This window comes from Helianthus annuus, chromosome 13, assembly GCF_002127325.2.
Source record: "Helianthus annuus cultivar XRQ/B chromosome 13, HanXRQr2.0-SUNRISE, whole genome shotgun sequence".
NCBI classification, from domain to species: domain Eukaryota; kingdom Viridiplantae; phylum Streptophyta; class Magnoliopsida; order Asterales; family Asteraceae; genus Helianthus; species Helianthus annuus.
In genome coordinates, this window is record NC_035445.2 from 102,160,373 (window position 1) to 102,182,314 (window position 21,942).

At 39.3% G+C, this 21,942-nt stretch overlaps 1 protein-coding gene and 2 long non-coding RNA genes across 5 annotated transcripts; 1 reads left to right on the plus strand and 2 right to left on the minus strand.

Moving 5' to 3' along the window:
* The first annotated feature begins 11,775 nt into the window (after window positions 1-11,775).
* LOC110898845 lies at window positions 11,776-14,749 on the plus strand. Of its 3 annotated transcripts, XR_002569663.2 has the most exons (5): window positions 11,776-12,220; window positions 12,309-12,455; window positions 12,546-12,621; window positions 13,117-13,191; window positions 13,657-13,713. It is a non-coding gene; the product is annotated as an uncharacterized LOC110898845 (long non-coding RNA). The 3 variants fall into 3 exon arrangements; XR_004876754.1 differs by lacking the exon at window positions 13,657-13,713 and adding an exon at window positions 14,208-14,749 and having other exon boundaries at window positions 11,776-12,455; XR_002569662.2 differs by having other exon boundaries at window positions 11,776-12,455.
* A 95-nt stretch (window positions 14,750-14,844) lies between these two features.
* On the minus strand, window positions 14,845-15,551 carry LOC118485578. The gene is made up of 2 exons (XR_004876755.1): window positions 15,344-15,551; window positions 14,845-15,107 (listed from the first exon to the last, which is right to left on the minus strand). It is a non-coding gene; the product is annotated as an uncharacterized LOC118485578 (long non-coding RNA).
* A 120-nt stretch (window positions 15,552-15,671) lies between these two features.
* On the minus strand, window positions 15,672-16,121 carry LOC110901413. The gene has a single exon (XM_022148243.1). It carries the CDS (start codon window positions 16,119-16,121, stop codon window positions 15,672-15,674), a length of 450 nt encoding a protein of 149 aa, XP_022003935.1.
* Window positions 16,122-21,942: the final 5,821 nt, after the last annotated feature.

Consider the following 21,942-nt stretch of genomic DNA (forward strand, 5'->3'; position numbering starts at 1 on the left):
CCTTCACAGCGATTGATCAGTGCAATACTCGATAATTCAATCGGATTCACAACGAATAACAGAGCATAGTCCGAATTCGAACAGCACTCTAATATTCAAGTCGAAATCACGACGAATAATCAAAGTACAAGCTCAATTTGAGCAGCACTCGGACAATCGTTGGATAGTTATAATCGATCGGACGTTGAATCGTAGTAGCGATCGAGTTATTACCCTGATTGCGGCAGCGTTTCGTGACGTGTGTGTGTTAATTGAAGTAATTTGGTGATATCTCGACGTACAGAACGAATTCTCTCGTCGAACTAACGCAGGAATTCAAGTGCCAAACTCCTCTATTTATATCTGAAATTTGGTCTCCCTCGCGTGTCACGACAGGAAAACATGGTCCTGGCGCGTGGCGCGACGGGTCACTTTTAATATGAGGTAGCCACGCGTCCCAGTAGCTTGGGTGAGTCGACGGTTCGTTAAAATTCAATTTCTATCGAAAACAGTTTGAGAAATACTAACTAGGAAATACCCCCCCTGAGTTTTAGGGGCCCTAATCCTGATTCCGTTTGTTCTGGAAATTTTAGGGTTTATGCCAAATCACTTGGGTGTCTTAATTAGGGTTTCCTTAATAATTAACTACCATCCTAATTATGGATTTTAGTGGCAGTTGTTACATTTATATTTCAAAATCTTGCACGTTTTAACCTTTAGGCCAAACCCAGTTAGATTTTTTGGTTAAATATGGTCATGTGCCTTGCACATGAGGGTATTCTTGCCATTTCATTATCCAGGGGTTATTGTGCAAATAATATATGTCTTAAGGATTGATGTGTATATGTTGGGATTGAACCCTATCAGAGGAACAGATAATTAAAGCCAAAACTGGATCAGAGCAGTGGATCCAAAATAAGCAGATGTTATGTATACAAGTCTCTCCCCTTGAAAGTGGTTTCAACATCTGATGACCTCCAATCCACTGATCTTTACAACTGCTGACCTACAACTGCTGATCAAGTCAAAGACTGACGAAGACTAAAGCTCTGCTGATCAATCTACTGCTATGGGTCAAGCACTGCTGAATATATCAAGTACTGCTGGGTTCACAACAGTGGAAGGATAAAGCAGTAGTTTAGCTTTTCTTATGTAATGTAATGTAATGTAATCAGTAGATAGCACAGCAGTGTTTGTAACAGATCAGTTGTTAGAGTTTGTTAGGAGGTTAGATGTCACTTTCATGGTGACGTCAGCAAAGATGCCACAGTGGTTTGGGCGTGCCTATAAATAGAACAGTACCCTGTACTGTTCTATCTGCTCTTCACCATCTTTCTTCCTGTACGAACAATCACTATGAGCTCAGGCTGAGGGGGAGTTTGTTACATGTATTGTAATCATAGTTGAAATAAATTCAATCATTTGGTTCTTTGTGAAAATGTGTGCTGAAAGCAATTCTCCTGTTTGATTGTGTGCAAAGTTTGTTTCCATTTATATCCCGCTGCAATACTTGTTCATCTTTCATCTTATTTCAAACGTAAAACACAATCAATCCAAACTCAGATCCTAACAATTGGTATCAGAGCTCGGACAGTCAAATTTGATCTAACAATCATTTTGACGTAAATAGTTCAGCTCAAAATCATTGATACTGATAGTTGTTCGTTTTGTTGAAAAACAGAGCAAGGTTTAATCACCATCAAAGTTGATTAATCAGTGCCTGTAAAACAACCAGGATGACGTCACAATCACAAGATGATAAGAATAACATCAGTTCACTTTTCAAACCATCCATGCTTAAACGTAATGAATACAACATCTGGGAGAGAATGATGGGTCACATCCTTGCTCAACAGAATACCGGATGTTGGAGATCTGTTGTTTTTGGACCACATGTTCCCATGGTGCCATGTGCTGAGGATACAAAGAAGTTCGAACCTAAAAAACCTGAAAACTATACTGAAACTGATTTTCAAAAGTTCAAACTCGATGCCAAAGCATTTAGCATCATTGCAACTACATTACTCAATGAAATTTATGCGGGGCTGTTACACTGTAACAGTGCCAAGGAATTATGGGATGCACTGAAGGAACAATTTGGGGGAACTGAAGAAGTAATTGAAAACAATAGGGAAATTCTGAATCAGCAGTATGAAACCTTTTGTCACATTAAGGGTGAATCATTGACTCAACAGTTTGAGCGATTCAATTGTCTCATTAGTGAGCTAAGGCTTGTTAAGGTTGTTTTTGCTAATTCTACACAAAATAGCAGGTTCCTTAGATCACTACCTGAAAAATGGGATACAATTGCTTTTGTAATTAGAAACTCAGCTGAGTTCAAAGATCTGACCCTGACCCAACTTCATGGTAGACTCCTGACCTATGAAAGGGAGTTAAACCAGAAAAAGAAGTTACAAGAATCTGGTAAAGTTGCTGATGACTATTCATTTGGTAGCACAACTCTTTTTGGTCAGGAAGAATCTGGTAGCAGAAGTAAGGATCAGATTTATGATCATTATATTGACATAACTGCTGGTGGAAACTTTAACAACTCTGATTCTCACTCTGCAAATTATGCTTTTACTGCAAATTGTGAAAACCAGATGTCAGATAACCTGTGCTTTGAACTCAATGACTTACAGCACTTTGATCCAACTGATCTTGAAGAAATGGACATTTTGCATCAATTGGCTTTGCTTAGTGTAAGAACAAGCAAATTTTATAAAAGGACAAGGAGAAAATTCCCAGGGTTACATGGGAATTTAAAGTGCAATAGGCTAGCACATTTTGCTAGGGAATGTAGGAGTCAAACCACTGGTCCAATTGTTACTCATCCCAGCTCAAACCGTAGGCCACAAAACCAAAGCACTGTGCACTATTCCCATTATACCCCTGCTGCCCATGTAATCACTGCTCATTATGCAAACCCTGTTCCTGTGCATTATGTTCAAACCACTGTCCCTCAAATTCAGTATGTTCAGGCTCCTGTACCTCAAGTTCAAGTGCAACCAGCTGCACCACAACAAACTGCACCACCAGCAGTGGTTCAACCAGATCAGCAAAGCTTTTTCACCCAAGGCTTTGTTGACTGGAGTAGCTTACCTGATGAGCTTGGTGATGAAAATTTTGCACTCTATGCCACTGATGATACTTCTAATGATGAATTTTGTCTTATGGCATTAGAATCAATACCAGAAGAGCTGGATGCTGAAAAAGGGCAAACAAGTGCTGAAACAGTGGATGAAGTTGCTAAAGCAGTGGTTATTGCTGTTGCTGGTGAAATACTGCTGGAAGAAAATTCAGAACTCCTGATTGAACCACTGACTGACCCTTGGTCTGAAGAAGAAGAGAAGAAGCATGGTGAGAAGGAAGAGCATACTTGTGATTGTGCTTTGATGGCTGCAGCTAAGGTATCATCTCAGGTTCTTGAAAATCTGTGTTCAGACAAGTGCATTATAGCATTTGCTAACATTAAAGAGGTGAATGAAAACCTTAGGGATGGAGTGTTGAATGATGAAGTCAAATTTGAAAAGTCTTTAAAAGAACTTAAAAACAAATTGGCTGAAAAGGATAAAGAGATCTGCAGTCTCAAAGAAGAGCAGAGCATAACCAAGAATCAACTCCAAACTATGGTAGAAAAATATCAAGTTTGTAAAAAGGAGTTGGAATCCACCCAAATCACCTGTGAGAAATGGGTGGAGTCTTGCAAAGGTTATGAGGTCATGCTTGAAAAACAGATCAAAAGCAATGTGAAATTTGGTGTTGGTTTTAGAAAACATGATGAAATTGAAAACAGTGCTTTAAAAGAATCTGTTCAATCCACTGTTGAAGTTATTCCCACAAACAAGGATGGCCAAGAGGTTAAAATAACTGACAAACTTGGTAACAAAATAACTTTGGAAAGATCTGTGGGGTCCTCAACTTTTGAGGAAATTGAGAAATACCAATTTAAACCCACATGGTCTGATGAGTGTGATATCCTTGAAAACTTCAAACCAATGGATTTCACAACCACTGATGGTGTAAAAGCTCCTAAAGCAAAGGTTATTCCTCTCAAAGATATCCCAACAGTGGTTCAAAACTCTGTTGCTAAGGAGTCTGAGAAGAAGAAAAGAAGAGAAAAAGTTAAAAACCTGTTTTGTGATTTCTATGAAAAAAGGAATCATCTAACAAAAGATTGTTTTCATCTAAAAGCATATGATCTCAACAAAGCAAGTGTAATTGAACCTGCTGAGAACTGCACCATCTGTGGTAAAACAAACCACAAAACTCAAGAATGTGTGTATCTCAAAAACTTTGATGTAAAAAAGAATGAGTACACTGCAAAAAACATCCTTAAGTTCATCAACATCATCTGTCAAATTCACCAAAAATCAACCACTGTTTGTGCCAGTCCAAACAGCTGTCACAAAATAGCTGAACCAAACATCTGTCAAAAGAGATGTTCAAGTGACTGATGCACCCCCTGCCAATCAATACAGAAGAGGTAAGGGACAACCATCATACCAAAGGATTCCACATGTTTATGAGGCTTACAAAAAGCCTTCTAAACCAAGAGTGAACAGGTATCCTTTTGGCTATCAACAGGTGATTGGTCAAGAACCTCAACAGTGGTTAGAGAAAAACATTCCCAAAGATGTTCAAACCTCTGAGCTAACCACTGTCCATGCACCTAAACTTATCCCAGACACTGTTGAGACCCCATCCAAAGTCTTATTGGCTTTGGAGACCTTAATGAACTAATCCTTTTACTTCATGTGCAGGGAGCTTCTGCATGCTTAGATAGCCTTTGGTATGTAGATAGTGGAGGCTCCAGGCACATGACTGGATGTAAAGCCATACTCAAAGATTTCAAAATCCATGGAGGGGGTGATATATCCTTTGGTAATAATAGTAAAGGGAAAGTTCTGGGGTCTGGTATGGTGCAGTCTGGTAATGTTAAATTTGAAAATGTCAATCTAATAGACAATCTAAAATTCAACCTCATGAGTGTCTCTCAAATGAGTGATAAGGGCTATGGCTCATTCTTCACAAAGGACTGTTGTAGGATTGTTGGACCAGAAATGGTTGAAAAGATTAAAGCAATAATAAACACTGGAAAAACCAAACTTGTTGCTCAAAGAAGTAGCAATGTGTATGTAGTTGATATGTCAAAAGAGAGCCCCAGGACTGATGCCTGTCTGTTCTCAGCTGCCTCAAACAAAGAGACAGAATTATGGCACAGAAGATTGGGGCACACAAATCTTAAGGCAATCACTGCCATCTCAAAACAAGGGTTAGTAAGAGGTTTACCTCAAAAACTGTTCTCTTGTCCTAAGCATTGTGTTTCCTGCCTAAAAGTAAAACAACATAAAATCTCATACAAATCAATTGAAGAGTCCAAAACAACCAAATGCTTGCAAATGATTCATATGGATTTGTTTGGCCCAGTTAAAGTCATGAGTCTTAAGAAAAAGAGATATTGCTTGGTTATTGTTGATGACTTTTCTAGGTTTACATGGACTTACTTCTTGCACTCTAAAGATGAGACTGTAGGCATTCTGCAAGACTTTGTGAAACAGGTTAAAAAGCAGTTTGATCTTCCAGTAAAAATCTTCAGGAATGACAATGGCACAGAGTTCAGAAATAAGGAGTTAGATGATTTATGTGTGTCAAAAGGAATTGTAAGGCAGTACAACATTCCAAGAACACCAGAGCAAAATGGGGTTGTTGAAAGAAAGAACAGGACTTTCATTGAGGCTGTCAGAACTATGCTTGCAGATTCAGGTTTGCCATTAACTTTTTGGGCAGAAGCAGTAAACACCGCCTGCTATGTCCAAAATAGAGTTTTAATCAACCCCAAGCATCAAAAGACTGCTTATGAACTTCTGTTTAAAATCAAACCACTGATCTCATACTTTAAAGTGTTTGGCTGCCCATGCTTCATTTTGAACTTAAAAGATTCTATTTCATAATTTGCAGCCAAAGTAGACAGTGGATATCATTTGGGATACTCAACCACTGCTAAGGCCTACAAAGTGTTTAACACAAGGACCAAAGCAGTGGAAGAGACTTTGAATGTGAAGTTCAATGAACTCTCTTCAATGAAAATCCCTGCAAATCCTGCAGAATTGTTTGATCTTGATAAATTCACTTTTGAAAATACTGCTGTCAAGACTAACAATGCAGGTCCATCAGAAAACTCATCATCAGACTATGGATATAAAATCATTATCCCACAACAAAAGTCTGCATCAAGTGGAAGAGCAACAGATGTTCAAAACAGCTATCAAAGTTCAACCACTGCTACCTCAACAGTTGTTGACCAAAGTAGCCCATTGACCCCTGCTTCCACATCATCAAACATTGTTGATAAAAGTCCTCAAACAGTGGATCAAAGTCAACATGTGTCCACACCATTACCTCCTGATCCAACACCTTTTGAAGACACTACTGGATCATCAAAGTCACCAGCAGTGGTTAGCTCAGATGATTCACATCTGCAGCCTTCCCCACTTAATGCCATTATTCCATACCAAGGAGATCTTATCTTCTTGAAATCTCATCCACCTGACTAAATCATTGGCAACATCAATGAAGGGGTGCTCATAAGAAGTCAATCCCAAAACATTTGTCTTTTTGCTGGTTTCCTATCTCTCCATCAGCCAGTCAAGTACCAAGAGGTACTAAAAGACAACAGCTGGGTAGAAGCCATGCAAGAGGAGCTCCAACAGTTTAGAAGACAACAAGTTTGGGAGCTTGTTCCATTGCCAGAGGGTGTGAGTCCTATTGGCACAAAATGGGTCTTCAAAAATAAAACTGATGAAAGGGGTATTGTTGTCAAGAATAAAGCCAGGCTTGTGATTCAAGGGTTCAGACAGGAAGAGGGCATTTACTATGATGAAACATTTTCCCCTATAGCAAGACTTGAAGCTAGCAGACTATTTCTGGCCTTTGCTGTCAACCACAACATCAAGGTGTATCAAATGGATATCAAATGTGCATTCCTCTATGGTAAGATTCAAGAAGAGGTTTATTTTTGTCAACCTCCAGGCTTTGAGGATCCATTTAATCCAAATCATGTCTACAAGCTAAATAAAGCTTTGTATGGCCTGAAACAAGCACCAAGAGCCTGGTATGAAATTCTCTCCACTTTCCTACTATCCATTGGTTTCACAAGAGGTAAAATAGATAAAACATTGTTTTTAAAATGGAGAGGAAAGGATTTGATGATTGTCCAGATTTATGTGGATGACATCATCTTTGGAAGCACATGTAATAAAATGTGTGAAGAGTTTAGGCAACGCATGACAGCTGAGTTTGAAATGAGTGCAATGGGTGAACTCCAGTGCTTTCTTGGTCTCCAAGTTAGACAACTGCAAAATGGCACTTTTATCCATCAAGGCAAATATGCCAAAGAACTTTTAAAGAAATTTGAGATGGATGACTGTAAACCATGCAGTACACCCATTGCAACCAATAAAATTGTCATGTCTGATGAATAGGATGATTTGGTTGATCAAACTTTATATAGAAGCATGATTGGGTCTTTATTGTACCTAACTGCATCTAAGCCAGACATCATGTTTGCAACATGTGTTTGTGCGAGATCCCAGTCAGCCCCTAGAACGTCAAACCTTATTGCTGTAAAAGGATATTCAGATACCTAAAAGGTGCTCCCACACTTGGTATCTGGTATCCAGCTGATGGTAAAATTGAGCTTTCAGGTTTCTCAGATAGTGACTTTGCTGGATGTGACAAGACAAGGAAGTCCACTTCAGAAGGGTGCCAATTCTTAGGCAGTTGTTTAGTGTCTTGGCAAAGCAAAAAGAAAGCAGTTGTTTCCACATCCACTGCTGAGGCAGAATATATAGCTGCTGCAAGCTGTACAACCCAACTACTTTGGCTTCAAAATCAGTTGCTGGATTTTGGTATCACTGCCCTAAAGTCTCCTCTCATGTTGGACAGTCAGGCAGCAGAAAATATCATCAAAAATCCAGTTTCCCATTCAACCACCAAACACATTGATATCAGACATCACTTTGTGAGGAATTGCTATGAAAAAGGTTTGATTTCTCTGCATCATGTTCCAACTAAAGATCAGCTGGCAGATGTGCTAACCAAAGCATTAGACACATCCACCTTTGAAAGTTTGATCTCTAGGATTGGCATGCTAAACATGGAATAACAGGCAAAATCCTGTTTTTCTATGAATAAAAGCACTAAAATGTTCTCAGAAAATCAAAAATCCATCCTTAAAAATAGCTAAAAATGAATTTTTCATTAAATCCTTAAAAGTCTGCCATAACCACTATTTTGTTCAAAAGTCTGTTCTACTTAAAAGTCTGTCCACTACTGAAAGTCAACCCCTGTTCTCTCATTTCCTTAATAAACACTGTTGTCTAAAATCAGTGTTTTATCCACTGATATGCTATCCACTGATAGTAAAAATCACCCACTGCCTTCATTGTTACCGTTACAACCACTGATCTTATTCCATTAGTGGTTTTCATAAAAATACTTGTCCTTCATTTCATCAGGGGTTGGCACGTGGACAGTACATAATGGTCAGATCTTTTGTAACCGCTGCCACGTCAGCATTCACTTTTTTCACTTTAAAACCCTGAGCAAAACCCCCAAACAGGGTTTTACTGTCGAATCGAATTCACAAAAATTCCTTTCTCAAAGCAGTTTCCATTTCTTTCTCTCAAATCCTTCATCGATTTCCTTCATCAAAATGACAAAATCAAAGTCATCTGCGAAATCCACTTCAAAATCATCTTCTAAAAAGGCCACTCAAAAGGCTACCACATCCATTGAAATTCCATATAAAGCTCCTCACAATTATCTGGGTCTCCTTACAAAACCCGGCACCATCGATATCTACGATTCCATCATCGACATCATGTCAGCTTCAAAGTACAAAATTTTGTTGACAACAGATGCTCCGATTTTCCTAAAAACCCAAAGAGAATTCTGGAAAAATGCCACACTTGAAAAACAAGGTGAGACAACAATAGCCATTAATTCTTCAATAATGGGTAAAAAGGTCCACATCACCCCACAATTCATTTCAGAGGTATTCGAACTTGATGATCAGCAGGGTAAAACCTTTTTCCCTTAAAACGAATATCAAACTGATTTTCTTGAAAGGGGGTATGCAGAACAAATGAAGGGGGATACCTTACAAAAAGGTAACTTCCCTCCTGCAACAAGATTTTTATTCCATACCCTGCTAATGTATGTTTCAAATAAAACAACTGCTTTTAATGAAATACCATTAAAGATTCAATACCTGGGATATGCCATTGTACAAAATGAAAATTTTAACTATTCCTAGGAAATATTTGATGACATGGTCAAAAATGTTTCAACAAAATCATTTTTATTATTTCCAAGGTTCTTCAGTTATTACTTTCAAAAGAAATTTGGAAAGGATGATGCACATGTGCTCACCCAAGGTGATTCTTTTAAAATAAACAGCTTAACTGCTGAAACTTTTACAAGATTATCAACACCTTGCTAAACACAAGCAGGGGTGCCTGAGCAGAATTTAGCAGCTATCACTGCTCCTCAGGTATCTGCTGCTGAGCCCACTGCTCTAGGTGATCACAGCAGCAAAACAGCTGTTGTGAAACCCACACCTAAAATCACCAAAAAGCCACACCAAAAGAAAACTCAAAAGCCCCCCAAACCCAAATCAAAGACAACTCTGGAAGATGAGATACCAGAGAAACTGCCAGTGACAGCACAAAAGTCACAAGATAACCACTGCTGCTACTTCCTCACAGCAGATGGTAGAAATATCTCAACCATACCTCAAACTCCTCATGCTTCTTCTCAAAAAGAATAGGTTGTACATATAGGGACACCACAATATGATGCTCTAGAATCACTTGCTTCCATCATCCACAGCCCAATGCACGGGGCCAATTCTCTTTCTACACCCAACCTCACCTCCACAATTCCCCCACAAACAAAAATATTGTTGGATGCTCTTGATTTGAACCAGGCACAAACCAGTCCTTCTCACTCACCTGTCAATGAGAACATACCTCAACAAGTGACTGGGTCTGATGTATCAATCATTGCTAACCCACCAACAACACCTGAGGAGGTTACACCCCTTGAGTTACAAGTAACTCTTGGTGGTAGTCCAAGTGAAGCAGCCATTACAAGTGTTGAACCCACTGGTTTGCATTTGGACAGTGTTTACATCAATACGACTTCCTTGGAGGCAATTTCTTCTCTGGGAACACTTGTATATCCACTCTTCACTGGTTCACTAAAAAGTGTCTCTCAATTTGAAGGAAGAAGTCCCCAGTTCCAAGACAAAGGGGCATCAGTGGATGATTTCTGGAGTACACTCCCTGAATCAACCACTGTTACAACCACTGTAAGTGGGAAATTAGATGATTCCATTAAGTTGGGTGATGGTTTAATGTACCGAGAATTGACGGACAGAATTGACAAACTGTATACCTCTATTGCAGAAATTAAAGATATGTTGCAACAGTTGTTGAAAGTTCAAAAGGTACCAACCACTGCTGCTCCAACTCAAGCACCTGCACAACCTGCACATGCTGTAAATGAGTTATGGACTTTGTTTCAACCACTACTCCAACGTCAAAGACAATTGGCTGATCAGCAGCATGAGATACATGTTCAAAAGCTGAGAAACATGATGGAGTCAAGGTTTAAAGATACCCAAGCTGACATCAAGGCTATAAAAGCCCACATACTAAACACCACTGGCACTACTCCTCCCACTGTTCTCTTTATTGATAACCCACCACCAGATAATGCCAAAAAGGGGGAGAAAATCAAGCAGTGGAAAAAAGAAGGGAGTTGAAGATGGTCTTTATATTGAACCACAAAAAGATAGCATGACTAAAGACATTCCCTTGCCAGATGGTAGTAAAAAGATTGATGTTACCACAAATGCACTTGCTGAAGCAAAAGCAAGTGTAAAAAGGGATAGAGAGGCTAAGGATAAATCCAGGTGGAATGAGGAGAAAAGAGCATTTATGGAACTGAATGAGCAGGGTATTTCTGAGTCAAAGAGAAAGAACCCCACTAGAAAAGTGAGGGCACCCAAACACACACCATCCAGACCCACAAAGCAAACTCCTAAACCTACCAATAACCTTACACATCAATCTTCCACCCAAATAGCTGTTGTAACACCTGCTGTATCAACAAATGTTGGTACTTCAGTGGTTCCAGCAGTTGTTAAAACAAAAACCACCACTTTAACCACAACCACTGCTCCCACTACAACCACTGCCCCACCAAACATTCCATCACCATCGAAACAACCATCACCACCAAAAACAATCTCACTACCATCACTGTAACGCTCCGCGTTTTCACAACTTTCCATATTTAGAAACTGTGGTTCATACCTCTATTTTTTTGGAAACTTTGTATCTTTGTAATTCGTCGTTTCGTTTTAATCATCGAAAAAGATCCTTATCTTTAATTTAATTCGTTCTTAAATATGGTTATCCATCTATCCGATTATATTTAATTAATTAGATTAATTAGTATTACTATTTAGAAAGCTTATTTTTATTATAATATAGTTAGTCTCGTTAAACTTTAAAGTTAGAAAAGGATACAAACAAGCCCGGTTAATTTAATTGTAAAGATCAGTTCTTTTAGAATAAATGTATAACCTAGTTAGGTTGTCAACCATGTTATATAACTTAGCTAATTTATTTAAACCCTTCAAAGGTTAGGGGTTAAAATGGTCTTTCCTAAAAACTGAAAATGCAACAAACCCTAACCTCTTTTATAAACAGCCGTTCCCTCTTATTTCCCTTATCCCTCCCTCTCTCTCGCGAATACATAAAACAAAACAAACACTGAAGTCCTTTTCCCTCTCACACAGCACAAATCAAAGAAACCCCCCCACCCACTCGTTTCTTCTCCGGTGAGACCACCGGCGGAACCGTTGCCGGTATACCGCCCAGCCGCACCCCCTTCTTCTCCGACGCGACACCGCTACCCCCTTCATCTTCTCCGGTCGGATTTACGGCAGACACCATCAACCGCCCCCCTGTTCTTGACTAATTGAACCACCGACTACCACCCCTCTAGTGGTGGCACGCAGCGACGCGAGAGAGAGAGGAGACGAGAGAGAGAAGCAGGTTAGAGATGGAAGTTTAACGGCTGCAACAGTGGTGGCACTCGATAGAACCGTCGGCGACGGCGCCGCCGTGACGGCAGCGGTGGTGTTTCGACTCCGACGAGGCAACTGGTAAACCCTTCACCTTCCTACATTTCGGTTCCTTTCTTTCGATCTAATGTAGGTTAATACTGACAATGTTCCGTTTGTTCGGGTCGAGTCTGGTTCGTGTTTCGACTCGGTTTGGTTTGGATCTTGGCTCAGCTTAGCTCCGATTCAGTTTTGGTTCTCGGTTTGTTTCGACTCACGCAGTTCGGTTCAGATTCGGATCGATTTGGTTCAGATCCGGTTCAGTCGAGTTCAATCGGTAATCCCTCATTTCTTTTCTTTCAGTTGGTTACTACCATTTTCGTTAAATCCGATGAATGGTGGTTTGATTCTTATTTCGGTTCAGCAGGTTCGGTTCGATGCCCGGGTCAAACCTGGTCAAACTTGGTCAACTGAGGTCTCGATGCACTCGGTAGTTCAACGACGTAAATATTCCAATTATATTGTTTTATACCTCTCGTTAACACAAAACCGCTTTATATATATATATATTTTTTTGTTTTTTTTGTTATAAAAGAATACATAGAAGTATGTATAATTATATGTTGTTTTGTTGTTGAATTTTGAGATTTATATCGACACTTTGGTTGTCGGGATCGCCCAAAAACAGAGGAAACTCTGCCCGTTTTTCGTAAGATCCGTGAAATAAAACGTGTAAATTTTATAAAAACAAAACCTATCAATTCGACTAATTTTTTTTATATAAAATAGATATAAATGCATAATTATATTTATTTTTGGACAATATTTCAACAACACTTTTGAAAGAATTAATTTTAAAATATTACCTAAACTATATAAAATATACGTATTTGTATTTATATATATACAAATTTATATTAACTAGTTACACTTTATATTCCGCTTCAAATCCTCCGTCGTAATCCCGATTACTAATACACCTACGTTTGCCCATATAGGGTGACCTCGGTGTTCCACCCTCCAAATCTTTTACGCTCGTCAACACTTGGATAATCGGAAGACTTAGCAATTATGTGAGTATACTCGAACCCATTTTTACTTTTAACACTTTGGGTGCAACATGTATTCCATATTAAACGCACGTGACACTTGAAACTTATTTGAAACTTACTCTATCCATTTAAACATGAAACATGAAACTTGTGAATCTTGAAACTATTTTGTGCTATGTGAACGTTTAATTCTTGTGTGTAGTTCCGCCTTAACAATAGTAGCGCTATAGGAGTAATGCACCTCCCCGTTAGTCTTTGGGGTATTGTTAGGAGGAGACATATCAACCTCCCGTGAAACTTTGGGTTAGGTACTTTAACGCATTGGGAAACTTGGGCTATCACTTGGACTACGTAAACTAGCATGGTTGAAACTATTTTAATATGTTCGTGTTGGATATGAGTTTTTATTCTATTATGCTATGTAAACAAACTTGTATACTCGCTCTTTGCTTTTGCATTGAAACTCTATTTTATTACATGTTGCAGGTTGACAGTCAAGATGTTGAAGAATCAAGTTAGGATGGACTAGATACCCATTTTAATAATAAACCATGTTTGTTGCAATTTGTCTTTATTTGAATCAATGTATTTGAATTTAGTCATTTATGAAATTTGATTTAATCTATATTGTCACAAATAGTGTTATGATGCTTTTGAGCGATTTGTTCGTCTCATCCCGATGTTTCCGCCATCGGTTGGGGTGTGACAATCACCTCCTGCTAAAATGCAGAAGACTTCTACTGACACATCAGTAGTTGTAATGGCAACAGTGGTTGAAACACCAGTTGTTTCAACAACTGTTAGTCAGCCACCAATCACTTCCACTACAATAACTACCACTCAAATCACCACCACTAATCCATCCAAAACATCATCAGCCTCTCCTCAACCAAAAATGAGAAGGTTAATTCTGAAAGATGATGATATTTCACCACCACCAACATCTTCACAACCTCTATCACTTGTTACTGTATCAAACCTTGTTCCACTCTCATCAGCTCAGTTTCAAAAGCCAATCACTGACATTACTCCTGCAGGTGTCCAATATCCTCTAGAACTTGCTGCAGTCAGAGAAGAGATCAAATCCTTCTACTTTGAGGATGACCCTGCTAAAAGGAGTTTGCCATCAGTTGAAGGATATCCCAGGCCTAACAACATTGAAGAATATTTGAAAGTTAAGGCTCAATAGGCAAAGGTGGGTGTGTAGAGGTTTAGGAGTTTAGTAGGTAATATGTTGTGTAAGTATGAGGCGGTGTGTAGAGCTTCGACCCAAAACACGGGGGTAGGTTTGCATGGATAAGGAGGGCGCGTATGATATCATTTAGACGACGAATCATACGTTCGGCCCGTCCATTCTGTGAGGAGGTTTGAGGACACGAGAAACGAAATAGCAAGCCATGGTGATTGGCAAAGCTTTTGAAGGCATGATTATCAAATTCGCCCCCAAGATCGCATTGAAAAGTTTTTATCTTTCTTTGAAATTGTGTTGCAATTAGTTTGTGAAATTTAGCAAAGGTGGGAAAGGCCTCGGATTTAAATTTAAGTGGGTATGCCCAAACAAAGTGGGAAAAATTGTCAATAAGCACCATGTAATATTTGTAACCTGTTTTGCTTGGGACAGGTGAGGTCCATAGGTCACAATGCACAATATCAAACGGGGCAAAAGTAAAAGAATTGGATACGGAAAAGGATAAATGTTTACTATTTGAAAGTTGACAAGAATTGCAAACATGAGACAAAGTGTCTTTATTACATGAAAAATTAAATGTACGACATAATAAATCTAAAACTTGATTCCCGGGGTGGCCGAGACGCTCGTGCCAAGGAAGGGATGGTGTGGTGATGAAGCAGGCTTGTGGAGGTAATTCAGGCGGAGTGAAAGGATAGAGGTCCCCGGTACTATTGTGTCTTGAAAGAGTCCGTTTAGTGAAGAGATCCTTCAAAGAAAAACCAAACGGGTCAAATTCGATAGACACATTATTATCGCGAGTAAAACGTCGTATAGAAATAAGGTTTCTAATTATGTGTGGGCTATAAAGGACATTAGGTAGAATATAGGTTCGGTTAGGTAGGGTGTGAAAACCAGTGCCCGTGCTTTTAATTGGTATACAAGTGCCATTACCGACCATTATTGAACTGCGTACAGGACAAGAGTTGGGAATAACAATTTTACCTGGATCGCGTGCCGAGTGCGAGCCTACTCCAGTATCCATAATGTCATTATTCCATGAGGCGTTCGGGTTCATCCGCAAATTATTAAACGTTGCACTTAAATCAGAGGGGCACAACGCATCATACCCATATTGTTGTGGCCCGAACTGAGGAGATGAGTAATGGCCTGACCCGGCAAAGTGGGCCGGGGACTGCTGTGGTGCGGTCTGAGAAGGAGCATTGGGGCGCTAGTTTTTCTGTGTTGGATAAGGACATGGGGGTGTGGTCCACCAGGCCCAATTTGGGTATGGAGAATTGTAGGTCGAAGGGTTACCAGCAGTCCAAAAAGATCAGCCGTAGCCTGATGAGCCGCCCCTGTTACTGTAGCGGCCGCCGCCCCTGTTACTGTAGCGGCCGCCGCCCCTGGAGCCGTTTCTGCCACGGCCGCGCCCGCGTCCCCGGGTCTGGTTGCTGCTGTTGTGTTCGGGTGGTTGGTCAGAGGCCGGCTGTGGAGCAGAAGGTGTAGTGGTGGTCGGCGCTACCAATACTGAAGATGCAGCCCCTTTTTGTGCTTCAATACGAATGGCATCATCTTTTAGGAGAGAGATGGCGAGGTCCCAATCAGCATCTTTGTTGTTAATGAAAGAAGCAGTAGTGTTGTACTTGGGAGGAAGACCACGAACCAGCTGTAACGCCAACCGAGAGTCAGAGACGGGTTCATCGACATTGGCGAGTTGGGCGGCCAGACTTTGAAGTTCTTGACAATAAGCATCTAAAGAAGCACAAGCACCCAGTGTCATATTGCAGAATTTTGTCTCGAGTGCAGCAGCCCTTGCCTTTTTATTGCTAAGGTATATTTTCTCCAACTTGGCCCAAGCATCACGTGCTGAAGTATTGTTATCAATGATGCGTTTGAGAATATCATCCGTGCGCTGTCTCGAGAGTTTGCAATGACGGATTTAGGTCAGCTTCATCACTTTCTTGGCATTAAAGTTGATCAGTTTTCACAGGGCCTTTTCCTATCTCAGCAACAGTACGCTAAAGAGATTCTTGCTCGAGCTAACATGTCGGCTTGTAAACCCTGCAACACACCTGTGGACCTCTCATCCAAACTTAGCGCGTCTGATGGACCGCCTGTTTCAGATCCGACACTATATCGCAGCCTTGCGGGAGCCTTACATTACCCAACATTTACTCGTCCAGATATCTCATATGCAGTCCAGCAGGTTTGTTTGTTTATGCACGATCCGCGCGAGTCCCATTTCGCCTTCATGAAGCGGATCATACGATATATACAGGGTACTCTTGATTACGGGATTCGCATTGTTCGGTCTCGGTCTCACGACTTGGTTGCCTACTCAGATGCCGATTTGGGGCGGTTGTCTGGATTCTAGACGCTCAACGAGCGGTTATTGTGTTTTCTTGGGAGATAATTTACTGTCGTGGTCCTTAAAGAGGCAACCCACCGTTTTGCGTTCTAGTGCTGAAGCTGAGTATCACGGGGTTGCTAATGCGGTTGCCGAAGCCACTTGGTTACGTAATCTATTACTTGAGCTTCATACTCCTTTGCGCCGGGCCTCGATCGTGTATTGTGATAATGTTTCCGCCGTGTATCTCTCGGATAATCCAGTGCAGCATCAGCACACCAAACATGTAGAGATTGATATTCACTTTGTACGGGAGAAGGTTCGCATCGGTCACATTCGCGTTCTACATGTTCCGTCTGCCTTGCAGTATGCTGATATATTCACAAAGGGGCTCTCCAAGCAGTTATTTCAATCATTTCGTTCCAGTTTGAGCGTTGGACCTTCACACGTTCAAACTGCGGGGGAGTCTTAGCCGAAGAATATTCCAGAACCTATAATTTTAGGAATAGATTGTGATTGTGCATATTTTGTATATTTGGTTTCCTTATTATTTGATTGTTTCCTTATTATTTGATTGTATCTCCCCTATATAATGGGGTTTGTATTTCAATAGAAAATCATTCAGAATATCAATACCATGAACACTTTCAGATATTTCCAAGAAAAATTCACAAGGAAAGTCTGACAAAGAAATACAAAGGCATTATCAACTTCTGCTCACACAAGTCAGATCTTTGGAGCAGTTTGCAAAAAATGCTTGTCAGCAAATATCAGAAAGAGTAGATGAATCCCTGAAAAAAGACTACATTGAGAATATCATGGCTTATAAGAAATATAAGGGAGAAAAACACATGTACAAAGAATGGACCATTCCTGAGCTTGAAAGTGAAGCAGCCAGGATACAAGACATGATAAAAAAACAAGGTCAAACATACTCCTCCTGATTGAGCAAAGTACAAGAAGAATGTACCTGATAAGGCGTTGGAGCTGAGGAGAATGAAAGAGGAATTAATAACAGCTGAATTTGGGTCAAAGAATCAAGTGATGAGGTGGAAAGAAGACAAGGTCAGGGTCACTTACAAAAGGTTGGAGGATCTAAGGAAGAAAAATCCAAAGATTCCACAAAAACCTGACTATCCTGAAGCAGAGGTTTCAACAAGACCACCAAAGCTGCAAATCAGGAGAGCCACTGCTCCACCTGGTGCATTTCTTTATCAAAGAAGAAGACAAAAACAGATGGATGCAGAGACATCAGAAGAAATAGCTGCTGGTAATGAAGTACTAAAAATGGTTCTCGAACAAATGATGACTGATATTCCTGAACTTGCTAAAGCTCAAAGCACTGCTCAGTCAGTCATCACTAGGCCTGCATCTCCAAACTCCTCATCTAATAAAAATCTCCCAAGAAACCCACCAGACTCAAAAGTACTAAAGTGGAAAACTGATAAACAGTCCCATGTACTGACTGTGATCAAGTCTAGTGGAGAAGTGAAGAAAATATCAAGGGAACAAGCACTTGGCCTAAGTCTTGAAGATCTGCAGGATCTCCTTGATCTTCCATTGTGCAGGGATGAAGATGACACAGATGCCTTAGACTTTGAGTTACAACTCAAGGGGCAAATAAGGGAACTGTTGATGAGGCAATAAAGCTCCAAAATAATGAAGAGTTTTGGCATTATCTGTTCCAGGGGGAGATTGTTGGGATTGAACCCTATCAGAGGAACAGATAATTAAAGCCAAAACTGGATTAGAGCAGTGGATCCAAAATAAGCAGATGTTATGTATACAAGTCTCTCCCCTTGAAAGTGGTTTCAACATCTGATGACCTCCAATCCACTGATCTTTACAACTGCTGACCTACAACTGCTGATCAAGTCAAAGACTGATGAAGACTAAAGCTCTGCTGATCAATTTACTGCTATGGGTCAAGCTCTGTTGAATATATCAAGTACTGCTGGGTTCACAACAGTGGAAGGATAAAGCAGTAGTTTAGCTTTTCTTATGTAATGTAATGTAATCAGTAGATAGCACAACAGTGTTTGTAACAGATCAGTTGTTAGAGTTTGTTAGGAGGTTAGATGTCACTTTCATGGTGACGTCAGCAAAGATGCCACAGTGGTTTGGGCGTGCCTATAAATAGAACAGTACCCTGTACTGTTCTATTAGCTCTTCACCATCTCTCTTCCTGTACGAACAATCACTATGAGCTCAGGCTGAGGGGGAGTTTGTTACATGCATGCATTGTAATCATAGTTGAAATAAATTCAGTCATTTGGTTCTTTGTGAAAATGTGTGTTGAAAGAAATTCTCATGTTTGATTGTGTGCAAAGTTTGTTTCCATTTATATTCCACTGCAACACTTGTTTATCTTTCATCTTATTTCAAACGTAAAACACAATCAATCCAAACTCAGATCCTAACAGTACAAAAACTAAAAACATTAAAATAAAACAATTTGTCAACCCTTCCCTCTGCATCATCGTCTTCCCCAATTTGTCACCAAAATCAACCTAAACCCTAAAGACTGTAACCCACCGGAGAATCACGCCGTCTTATCAACAACTCCACCGCTTCTTTACCACTTCCGACCCCACTCTCCCCACGATCTTCTAATGATTTCTCCCTAAAATCCTCTTCAATTTAAACCCAAATGACCCTCTGTTTTCGCCAACATCCAATCGCAGGTTCACTGATCATTCACGATGATGCCTGGAGATGATTTGGAACGCCGAGAAGATCAAAAGACAGTAACCCACCGGAGAATTATGCTTCTTATTCGCGTACGGAACTCAGTGGACTTCGTGGTTGATTTCGGTGTTTATGGTGTTAATATTGTTGTTTTGTGGTGATTGTGCACGTCAATGATTGCCCAAAGCATAATCGGATTCGAGTTGATGGGAAGTGTGTCGCGAGGTTTCTTGGTCGGTTCTCGATTCAGCCGCTTAAGGAGAATCCTCTCTTTGGCACATTGTCGAACACGTAGTGTGCTGTTATTTGTTTATGTTTGATTTTGCTGTTTTGGTTTTGGGGTTGTGGGGATGATGGGTTTGTTGGTGATCAGAGTATTTGTTGTTGAAAATTGGTTGGCGACCTCAATTCCACTTAGGAGGCGGTGAATGTTGTGGGGCGGTGGTGGGTTGAGAGAGATTTGTTGGTGGTGGGTTTAGATCAGAGAGAGATATATAAAAGAGAGAGAAAAAGAGTATATTTATTTTTCAGTTTTATACAAATAGTCCTTGAATGATAATTATTTACAAAATAGTCCCTGAGAAGGTGAAATGACAAGAATGCCCTCATGTGCAAGGCACATGATCTTATTTAACCAAAAAATCTGACTGAGTTAGGGCTAAAGGACATAACGTGCAGGATTTTGAAACGTTAAGGACAAAACTCGTCAACTTTTGCGCCAAAGAACACCGCCTGCAAAATGGTGTAAACATAAAGGACAACACTTGTAATTTACTCTTTTAAAAATAGACTGAAATAGTGATTTTTGACAAACCACAAGGATGAAAACAGTAATTATATTAATATAAAGTTAAATATGTTATCAACGTTCCCTTCAACACATGAGTTTGCTGAAACGCTTCAATGTTAGTTCTTTTCACGAGTTTTCACCCACTGCTGCAACGTGGAGGTCTTAATACTAGTTATCATAATAACATTTATGGGTACTTAACGATAATATTATTTTTGTCTTTTAGTAGACAATTTTCATATATGCCCCTTCAACTTTAATAAGTTTAACATTTGGCCCCTCAACTTTAACAAATTTTTTTTAACAATTTACACTATAGCACTTGAACTTTAATAAAGTTGTTATTTTTGTTTTTCTTTAATCGACTACAAGTCCTAAACTTTAATAAAATTATCACTTGAGTTTGAGTTTACACTACAACCCCGACTAGTTGTTCAGTTTTTTTTAAACCACCCGATGTTTATAAAAAAAAAAAAAAATCTCTAAATACACCATTGCGCCATGTTTTTTAGTTATGGTTAGACCGACTCGCTGCAATGCACGATCTTTTTCTTATCTTTACATATGAATATGAAGGGATATGGTCCCAAATAAAGAACACAATGATCACTATTCATAACCATGATGAATTAATAATATATATATTCATAAGCATGATGAATTAATAATAATAATAATAATAATAATAATAATAATAATAATAATGGGTAGGGATATGGTAAAAAGTGTCTAAAATGTGAGAAGGGTAAGAAGTGTTTTAAACCATTGGATATTTGATCTAATGGTTGAGATCAATAGGGTATAAAATGTAAATTGTGTTTTAATTAGAAGGACCTTATCTAAAATTAAAGGGCAATAGTGACTTTTCCAACGTTTCAAATATGGTATTTCAAAATCCCCATCAATCTCCTATAAATCAGCGAATTTATGGTAACTGTTTCAAAACCCCCATCAATCTCCTAAAAAATCAGCGAATTTCTCGTATTGAAATAAATTCTTCGATTTCCTTCACAAGAACTTTTTATAACACTATAAAGAACAGTATATTGCATGATAAAACACTATAGGAAGATATAACACTATCTGTTTACTGTATGACACTATACATAAATAAAACACTGTTGATGGGGGATAAAACACTATGAAAAGGAACAGTATATTACATGATAAAACACTATAGGAAGATATAACACTATCTGTTTACTGTAAGACACTATACAGAATAAAACACTATTGATGAGGATAAAACACTATGAAAAGGAACAGTATATTACATGATAAAACACTATAGAAAGATATAACACTATCTGTTTATTGTAAGACACTATACAGAATAAAATACTATTGATGGGGATAAAACACTATGAAAAGGAGATTAAAGATACATGTACATAATATAACACTATTGACTGGGGAATATAACACTACAACAAGAACTTACCGTAAACAATTAAATGTATATAACAAATCGAATTCGAATCACATCCCTAATATATCGCCTGATATTTTTGGCAATTATCTTTGGAAATCAATTAATTGATAAGAATGGACATTTACTAATATACCCTTTTGAATTAATTAAGATAAGGGACACTTGTCATTCTCAAATTATTTCTCACACTTCTCATAAAAGTTGGACTTTTTACAGGATCCTCTACCTAATAAGAGTAAAATGCACGGATAGTCCCTGTGGTTTGGTGAAATTTCACCTTTAGTCCCCAACTTTTCAAAATTACACTCTTAGTCCCTGTGGTTTGACAAGTTGTTACTCGGATA